The following is a 10459-nucleotide window of genomic DNA, read 5'->3' as shown; positions in this document are numbered from 1 at the left end:
AAGACTTGAAACCCATGTTGGGTATTTAACTTTACGAATGAAGCCAACTTCGATGAGTTTGTTAACTTCGATTTCAATCAGGGGAACCAAGTTCGGCCTAAAGCACCTTTAAGCTTGCTTAACAGGATGAGTGCCATTCTTGACTACACGGTAATGGACTGCTACTTTCTGGTCCAAGCCAGGCATCTATTTATAACTCCAAGCAAAGACATCCCTAAACTCCTTGAGTAACTTAACATAAGTGCGTTCTTCGTCAACTTCTAGTAAAGCACTTATGTAGGTGGGTCTTGGCTCTTCATTAGTGCTAAGGTTAACTTCTTTTAAGGCATCAACTGTTGTCTCCACCTCGTCTTCAAGTTCAGGTGGAGAATCTTTCGTATCTTCATCTTCTTAAGGGTCCCTATCATTGGAGGATATGTGATAACACGGTGAAATATCCTCTAATTTCTCATCATCATCCATTAGAGACGAAATACCATTATCGCCTTGTGCAGTAACATGATATGAAGAACCCACACTTTCTTCGTCTTCGTCATGTTCCTTAGTGTAGACCACAGTATATGACTTAAACTTCAGTACTTCTTTACTGAAACCACAAGTTTTATTTGTCACCTCATTCTAGAAGGAACCAAACTTTGAAATCCTTAGAGATCTTCTGTATTCTAGGCGAAGCGGGTGTTCTTATGCTTTGATAATTTCTCTGGAACTTGTTCCCCTTATTTAATGGACCCAATCTCTCAAATACAGAAGTTCTCACAGTTGATTTTCCAAGTCGATCAAAGACATAAGACTTGTTAGAAGTGGTAGATTCATCTTCCACAGTGATATAATTTTTACCCGCCCTTCTTAAGGAGATGCGCATTGGTGAGGGTTGTATATATCCAAAACCTTCATGTGGTTGCCTTGTAGCAGCTTCGGATGGGAGCTTTCCTAACTTTGACGGCTCATTGGGATTGTATCCAGCCTTTGTAAATAACTTGTAAGCATTAGGATCAAAACTTTCATCCGTACGCTTCGTGGGAAGTGCTATATCTTGTGGTGAATTCTAAGACACAGACTTTCTAAGTAGCTTCGAGAACAACTTTACTGCCTCAATCCATTTGATCGGAAGAGTTAGCCCCTTTTAGCATGTTTGTTTGGAGAGAAGATGATTCACCTTCATCTTTCTTCTTTCTAGGGATATATTGGAGCGCAGAAGTTACTTTCTTGCCGTGAGACACATTGTTCCCTTTATGAGATTTATTTGGGTTAGGGTATGCCTCCTCAGCAACAACTTCGGTTTTGTCGGTAACCACCTCATCTCTCTTAGTCGTGGACTCGTCATTCTCGCCATTCGTGACATCATCAGGTTTTAGCTCTTTCACAATGCGGTTCTTTAAGTAGAACTTTCCATCGGTGAAGTATGACTCAGCGTTGGTGAATGGCTCGTCATCAGCTACTATTTTCTTCTCGACTTCACCTCGTAATACTTCAAACATTGATGGTAGGTAGATGGAACCACTTTATTCTCATGTATCCAAGGCCTTCCAAGCAAGACGTTGTATGGATTCTTTGCATCGATCACATGCAGCCATGCACTTGATTGTATATCTTCAATGGTGATCCCCAACCTAATCGCGACTATGGCTCTTTGCCCCCCTTGGTTGAATCCTTGAATCATCAAACGACTTTCCGAGAGTTCGTTCATGGGAATACCAAGTTCTTTCACAGTGCGAATTGGCAAGATGTTCACTAAGGATCCTCCATCAACAAAATTTGATTTACTCTTTCATCGTGCATATTACCAACCAGGTACAATGGGCAGTTATGAGGAGTGTCACCTAGTAGAAGATCGTCATTTATGAACGTAACATTTTCCTCGCAAGCATTAACTTCTTGAAGAATAGATTCGATGAGCTCTTCCGAAGATGGTGCCAACGGTAGGTCATCACTCTTTTCTTCCTCTTTGCCAGCATGACAACAAAAGGCCTCACTACCATTATGAGAAATCTTTGTACGGAACCAATTTGGCAAGAACTCCTCCAAGGTCACTAGATGTCGTGGCTTTTGTGGGTGCTGCACTTCCAATTTTGCCTTTTTCAAATGCTTAACTGGATTCTGTTTCCTTGGTGTTTTTACCATCATTTTCCTTGTTCATTTTTCTATTGATTCTTTTTGGGGCTCTTTTTGTGGTGCCTACGACGAGTCACCAACGTCCAACCTTCATCATTATTAGGTTGATCAACTTCAACTTTGTTGTTCTCCAGTAATTCTTCATCTTTACTTTCTTTAAAACTACACAATTCATCTGGATTGAATGAGCCAAAGGTGATAGAGACTTGGTTTGTGCTTGCTTTCTCATCTTCAAGCACTATCTTATTTTTACGAGCCAATTCCATAACTTTGTCCTTGAAGACAAAGCACTTCTCTAGAGGGTGGCTCACAAGTCGATGATATTTGCAGTAATTTGGGTCATCAGTTTTCCTAGCTTCATTTGGCTGCTTCATCTCCGGAATCTCAATGAACTTTAACTCGAGAAGCTCTTCAAAAATTGCACGCACATTTGAATCATGGGCACGAGTCGCAAGTTCTTCAAATGTGTTAGGCTTGATACCTTGCAAGATGTAGCGCAGTCCCCAATGCATGCCTTGGATGCACATCTCTATGCCAAAAGCTTCACTAAGACATTCTTTGCAATTGAGGCTTGTATTCCTCCAACGATTGATAAAGTCGATAACTGGTTCACCATTTTGTTGACGAGTATTTGTAAGTTCTATCATACTCACAGTACGTCTTGTGCTATAAAAGCGATTGAGGAACTATTGCTCTAGCTGATCCCAGCTATCAATAGATCCAGCCTCAAGGTTTGTGTACCAATCAAAATCATTTCCTTTTAGTGAGTGGACAAACTGCTTAACGAGGTAATCTCCATAAGTCCTAGCATTATTGCACATCTCAACGAAGTGCGCCACATATTGCTTTGGATTGCCTTTGCCATCAAACTATTGAAATTTTAGAGGTTGATAGCCAGCAGACATCTTCAACATATCGATCCTTGAAGTGTACGGCTTTGTGTAGGTAAGGGAGGACTTGGAAGCAACTTCATATTTGTTTTTTATAGTCCCTTCAATAAACTCTTTTAGTTGATTGATTAGAATCATCCTTTCCGAAGAAACTGGAATTTCCTTTATGGATGCAACTTGTCATGGGGAGGATCAATCTCTTGAACTTATAGGAGCTTTCCAGGTGCGTGGGTGGATTCTTCTTCCATCAAGATTCCTACCCTGTCTGTTAGCTTGTCGATTCTAGCATCTTGATTTTGCATGCATATGGTCAAGCTAGCGATTGCTTCCGTCAAGTTTGCCAACTGCTCCTCCACAGATGAAGCATTTGTCACCATGGCTTGCATGATTATTGTGGATGATGGGGAGTAGCATGGATTGTCACATAAATTGATCCCTGATTGGCTCACATTATGCGGTGCGAGTGGGGAGGATCCATCACTTGAAGTATCACCATCTTCCTTAACAACATAGTTCTTGGATCCGGAGAGGTCCAGCTGAGCTAGAGTTTTCTTAATCTTTTTAGCAATATCGCTTCCTCCTTCAGGTGTGTTTGTAGAAGATCTTGCTCATTTTGAGGATGAAGATCCGAAAACAAGAGTTGATGCGGACTACACTTGGGCTGCTTGTTGTCCTAATGAGCTTGCTTTGCTCCTCGTAACTGGTCCAAAGCTTCCAAATGTAACATCGAGGATGCTTTCCATATCAGTATAGAACCTGAAATTAGCAGCCTCAGTGGAAGTTGATCTGGAGTTGAATTTCTTTGAAGCCATTTCGATATTGTTGAAATTTGGTGATTGAAAAGTTGAGCCGGGCGTGCCAGAATTTGTAGACAATAAATTTGCGTCAAAAAAATAAAATCGAAATCGAAAATTATTGCAACAATCGTAGTATTTGATTTCAAATAATATGAGCGTACAATCTTTATGAATCCTCTGATTCTTCTTTTCAATAGTAAATAAATTCAAGGGTCTTTGAGCTTGATCTTGAATCTATATTTATTGTCACGAACGATGATCCTGAATTCAACTAGCACGAACTATGATTTGAACTCGTACTTATTGAACCTTGATTTATTCTTCGTTCTTGAGCTTGAACTTGAATTCTTGAATTTGAACTTGATTGCTTGAAGCTTGAAACATGTGGAGGAATTTGCGGTGTTTGATCCACGAGCTCTCTCTTGCTTCTTGTTATAACTTCTTGTGTCTTTTCTAAGTTATGACGACCCCTATTTATAGTTGTGGAAGGGAAAAATTGTGATGAGAACAAACTCTTTCCCACCAATCAGATTGAAGAGTGACAAGGCATCATTTGATTGGCCAGAACATGTCACTTGCACATGTGGCACGGTTTTATTGGCCTTTTAATTTGACTTGGCATGCCTTATCATTTTGACATGTGGCATGATCCTATTGCCTCTTCTGTTTGACTTGGCGTGCCACGTCATTTGACACGTGGCACCAAACTGAGCCTCTAGGAAGATGACATCTTGGGCTTAATAAAGTAGGCTCATCGTCTGTAGCCCAACTAAATGGGCTAGCGTAGTCAATATTTATTGGACTTAAGTAATTAATTCAATTATATTAGTCCATAATATTTATTTGGACTAATATACCTGGAATTTAAAGTAGAGTCCAAATAATTTTATGGATTTAAATCCAACAAAATTTTGCATGCCTACAAAGTTAATTCATTTTCTAACTATAAATTTATAAATATTTATATAGTCAAACTTCTTTATAACAGTCTCGTTTGTTCCAAATATTTTTAGATGTTATAGCGAAGTGTTGTTGTAGAGAACATGTATTATAATATAATATAAAAATTGGCTCTAAAAAAGCTTAGCTTTTATAGTGAAATATTGTTATATAGAGATGTTGTTATAAAGAAGTCTGATTGTAGTATATAAGAAAGTACAACTTTAAATTAAGAAACTAGATAGAGACCATTTATTTTGAATTCTTTTGCGGATCATAATTACCAAAGTACTAATTAACTGGACAAATCATTTACACCTTAATGAATATGATGCAACCAAGGACAAAACTAGTTAGAGTGCACTCTATTGTTGTGGAGTCGAAATTTTCAATAAGAAAATTTAAAATATAAAATAGCAAGTATATAAAAAAGCCAAGAAAATTCAACACATAATCTATATACATAAAAAAGTTTATTTATCTCTACCATTGATTGTATATTTTTGCTTGGTTTCTAAGATTTTATTTTCATTTATTGTTGCGCAAAAAATGGCAAGATTCCTAAATAGCAGAAAGGAAAACAACAACAACAAAAAAAAGTTCTTTGTGAGATTTGACTCCTCCATGATCGTCACAAATATAATTCTCTCCCTAAAGTTGTATGAACTTTAACTCTCAATCTTCTAGTCGATTTAATAATCTTTTTTTCACTAGTATTTTCCCCCTTTTGTTAAACACACCTTTGATAAGCATTGTGGGTGTGTTTGGTAGGAAGGAAAATGTTTTTGATGAAAAATATTTTTCTTGAAAATTAGTGGTTTTATCACTTATTTTTCCTTATTTGGTTGGTGAGTGAAAATTTTTATCCGGAAAATATTTTCTAGTATTTGGTTAGAGAGTAAAAAATATTTTTTAGGAAAATAATTTCTTATGCTACTCTCCTCATCCCCTCCCCCTCCTTCCTCCAGATCCCCATGTTTCCTATGCTCTCCCCCACCCCACGTGTTCATGACTCTATTTTCTTCAAAATTTTAATTATTTTTTTAAAAATTCACACAAACCAAAGGAACTAATCTGATGTTTTACTTTTTTACGCGAAAATAATGTTGAAATTTGTGCTCCATAACTAAAAGAAAAATAATCTTTTTTTGTTGTTAAAAAAGAAAGTACCCTTTCTACAACATGAAAAGAAAGTACTCAATTTGTTGAAATAAAAGAAAATACCTTTTACAACATCATTATGTTGAAATAAAATAAAATATTTTTTACAACATCACTTTGTTGAAATGAAAGAAAAATATTTTTTCTACATCATGAAAAGGAAGTACTTTTTTTGTTGAAATGAAAGAAAATACTTTTTTTTTACATTATTAAAAAAAACTCATTTTGTTGAAATAAAAAAAAAGTAGTATTCTATCTACAACATGAAAAGAAAATACTTTTAATAATATTTCTATTTAGGGTGGGGCGGGGGGTTGAGGGTGGGGGGTAGGGTGGTAGTGGTTGGTGGGGTAAGAGTAGGGGTGAGGGTAGGGGTAGGGGTAGGGTGGGAGGTTGGGGAATCGGGTGGGAAAGATTGAAAAAGAGTTTTAAAAAATATTTTCTCTTCTCTTGATATGAAAAACATTATCCTCTAGTTGGAGGAATCGTGACAATTCTAATTAGAGAAAATTAAGTTCATGAAAAAAATATTATCCAAAATATTTAAGCCAATCAAACAATGAAAAATTAAAAAATATTTTCCTTCGTACCAAGCACACCCTATATATTTTAACTTTATATGTTTCGACATTAACCTATTGTAAAATTGGATAGTGAGCATAAAAAGTTTGTATATAACCAATGGTATTCTTCGATCGCGACCTCGAGTGAAAAGTGAAAAATTCAACCTTCGACCCGATAATGATACAACTTGTCATAACCAACAATAACAACAACAACATACTAACTGTAATCCACAAGTGAGGTACGGAAAAAGTGAGGTATACACATATTTTATCCCTACTTTGCGTGAGCGAGAGAGTTGTTTCACAACTTGTCATAACCGCCGGACCGAATTCTTCCATTTGGATTTTGCAGGTCATGGACTGGATCAAATACGGGCTTACACATTCCTACTTGAATGTGCTTATAGGTAGCCTACCCAGTCCATTATATGCTATCCCATTCTTTTGGACTTTGACTGAAAAAGGTTGTATTCCTCAGCAAGTTCTTCGGCCCTCAAAAACCCAAATAGATATTATATTGAAATAGAGAATCGTCTTATCTGGTTTGATAATTCTTGCATGAAACTTAAGAGATCTTATATGGAGTTGTACTTTCTAATTTTAACTGATTATAACGTAGATTTCCATGAAATTAAAGAGTGATGAGAATTGCAGGTAACATGAATATTCTTATCTTGCAGAGAGAGAAATAGCTAGGAAAGATTTTGGATGATGGATCTTGCTTTACTTATAAGTTGTTCCAAAACCAGCACTAAGGTTGTTCTCTACAGACTACAAGGACAGATCTCACAATGTCTTAATTTAATTTCCCATTTTAATTTGTTTCTTCATTATGTTTGTGAGGTTGTTGTCAAGGTAACTAAAATAATAATCAACGGAGTAATAGTTTGTGAAACTGAATAAACGTTTGCACAATCAAATTGTACAGCCAAATCTCTATATAACAGCCAGGCTCGTTTGTTCCAATATTTTTTGGTTGTTATAATGAAGTGCTGTTATAGAGAACATATATTATAACATAATATAAATAATTAATTGGTTCCAAAAAAGCTCGAATTTTATATTAAATGACTATAGAGATGTTGTATTAGAAAATTAAGTTAAACCCCACTCTACTCTCAAAACACTTTCCTAGCTTTCTCTCTGCATGCAAGATAAGAATATATATTCATGCAATCACTATCTAAACTTTACCCTTTTTAGAAAGCCATCTACTCTATATAAAATTGTTGTCAGATAAAAATAGAAAGTACAACTCCATAAGATCTCTTGAGTTTCATGCAAGAAATCAAAAGCTAACACCCTTAAAAAAAAAGCACAAATAAACGGAGCTGTCTTCCCTTTAAAAAACTGTAGCTTCCTTATAGTAATTCTTTGCACCTTTTCTTTTTTCCCATATAAAACTATAGCTCAACATTCTTCTGACAAGAAGTCCAAATCCAAAACTAAGTTCCACAACCAATCTTCCCCGCCCACAACCGCCAAGCGCCGCCATGCCACGTCATAATCCCGTTAGCCTATGTAGGTGCATAGCCATTGCAATCTTAACCCTAATCATCATCGTTGGAATAACCGTTCTCATCATATGGCTAGCATTAAAACCCCGAAAAATGGTCTATTCGATCGAAAATACTTCAGTTCATAACTACAACTTAACCAACGATGACCATTTATATGCAAATTTCAAATTCGGATTACGAGCCTACAATCCCAACAAGAGAATTTCCATATATTACGACAACATTGAAGTAAAACTCTTCTTTATCTCTCAACCAATTTCTTCTAATAATGTTGAACCATTTTTTCAGCCTCGTAGAAATGTGACACGTTTGGATCTTTCACTTCCGGCGAAAGACGCGGTACTTTACGACGAGATTGCTCATGATTTTAAGACAGAAAGAAGTGCTGGAGCAGTGGAAGTTGAGGTGAAAATTAGGGCAAAAATAAGGTTTAAAGTTGGAGTTTGGAAATCAGGTCATAGGACGTTGAAGATTTTGTGTACTCCTAGGGTGTCTTTTTCTAATTACAGAAAGAGTTCTAAGTCTTATCCTTGTGATGTAGATTTATAAGCTGCTTTTTATTTTTTTATTTTTGTTTTCACATTATTTTGGGGATTTATGGTGTGATTTTTCTTCTTCTTGTGTTTGTTTTTCTGATCTTTTTTTGTTTATAATATATGAATTATTGTAATATCCTTTTGGTTTTATCATGAAATTTTCTGTTGAAAGTGTGATGTATAAAATTATTTGGATGTGGAATTGTAATTCTGTTTAGTGCTAGAAACAGGGAGAGAAAGCCGTGGTGCAATTAGCTAGGGGCGAAGGCATAAGCCGAGCTATAGGGTTACAAGTTTAGTAACTTTTGTTCAAATAGTATATTTGTGTTAAAAAAATTGTTAAAATATGTACAAATATTAAATTTAGAACTCAATCATTAGCACTCGTTCTAAAATTCAGAATACATAAGGTTGAAATTTTAGCTCCACATGAATGCAATGAACAGCGAGGACGAGTCGAGGATTCAATTATTGAGACGTTTTTTGGTTAAAGTAAAAAAGAAAAAAGAAAAAAACTATGTGAGACCTCAAAGATTGAGTCAGAGCAAGCAATATATAGCTTGACAATTAAGCCTAAGCTGTTTCATATATCATCTGGGTCTTTTGTTCTGAATAACACGAAGGAAGCCTATCGAGAGAAGTGAGAGTTCAATCGGTTATAACTTCTTTTATGTTTGCCAAGTGCACAACTAGATCAGAGATTTTCCTAACAATTGTGTCTCTTTTCCTTTTTTTTTTTACACATAATTATATCAATGACCGATATGTGAAATAGTTACGTAATGTAGAAAACTGTGTATTCTTGATTGTTTTCATTCGTAGCGAAGTACACATATAGCCCTCAAAGTAGATGGTCTTAAATTTTTTTTCCTGTTTGTCTCATGGACAAAACTTTAAATTTAACGTGTATGACTCCTCGCTTGCCCTATGAATAGTACTTTTAACTTTTGAACTTGAAATTCTACCCATGGAACAAGTGGATCAAAAATGAAAGATCATCTCAAAAGATGTCATATTTCTGCAATATTTAGCTGGTTAGATTCAATTTAATTCTTCTAGCCAGTATTTATAGATTATATATTGATTATACACAATTATACATAAATTATACATATATTGTATACCCTTTGGATATTCTTAGTTTAAAACATTAGATGGACGGCTATTTGAATTAATTCTTCATTGTTGTATATATTCATCCTACGAATTTGACTGTCCAAAGTGACAAATGTGGGCTCCTTCAAAAACACAGGAGATACAGAAGAGATGTTCCACCCATGGATAGAGAACGAAGCCCATTAATTCCTCATTCCTTTCAGAACATCTAGAGGGCTACCAAAAGTACCTGGATTCCTATTCCAGTAATCTAAGAGAAACAAAATCAGAAATAGTCATATTTCCAATTTACAATTGAAAAATAACCATAGCTTTCAAAGTAATCTAATTTTAGTCATTTTTTTATGTAAAAATAAAATTTGAACAAAACACCCTTAAAGATCCGAAAAAATTCCAGCATACTATAATAGAGTTCGAATTTTTTACATATGAGATTCCAGAATAATATGCTGGAATTTCATAATGTGATAGAATTCCAACATAATATGCTGGAAGTTTATATGCAGGAGCTCCATAATCCAGCATATTATATTGGAACTTTCTGTGTGCTGAAGTTCCAACATATATAATATGCTGGAAATTTATACGCAGAAACTCCATAATCTAGCATATTATGCTGGAACTTTTACTCCTGAAGGCTTGGAATCACAATGGGCACATCTGGTGCCTAAGCCTGCCCCACTGGCTCAACCACCTCTGGAACCTACTTTTGAGCTGGAGCAACTAGCAGATCTCTAGGTGCTACTCTGGTTGTTGCATGAGTTGCACCACTGCCCCTACCGTGTCCTATATTGCGACCTCGACCTCTCGTGGCCCTTGCTG

The 10459-nt window shown here is 35.9% G+C and overlaps 1 protein-coding gene across 1 annotated transcript; it reads left to right on the top strand.

Annotated features, from left to right (window-relative positions):
* The first annotated feature begins 8075 nt into the window (after positions 1–8075).
* LOC138901977 (uncharacterized protein At1g08160) lies at positions 8076–8534 on the top strand. The gene has a single exon (XM_070189779.1). It carries the CDS (start codon positions 8076–8078, stop codon positions 8532–8534), a length of 459 nt encoding a protein of 152 aa, XP_070045880.1.
* Positions 8535–10459: the final 1925 nt, after the last annotated feature.

The sequence above is a fragment of the Nicotiana tomentosiformis genome, chromosome 11 (genome assembly GCF_000390325.3).
Source record: "Nicotiana tomentosiformis chromosome 11, ASM39032v3, whole genome shotgun sequence".
NCBI lineage: Eukaryota > Viridiplantae > Streptophyta > Magnoliopsida > Solanales > Solanaceae > Nicotiana > Nicotiana tomentosiformis.
Note: the sequence above shows the minus strand (reverse complement) of the source record. Positions and strands in the feature narration are given on the sequence as shown.

Bases quoted from the DNA above. Each gene is read 5' to 3' on its own strand.
- LOC138901977 (XM_070189779.1), top strand. From the start codon at position 8,076: ATGGTCTATTCGATCGAAAATACTTCAGTTCATAACTACAACTTAACC.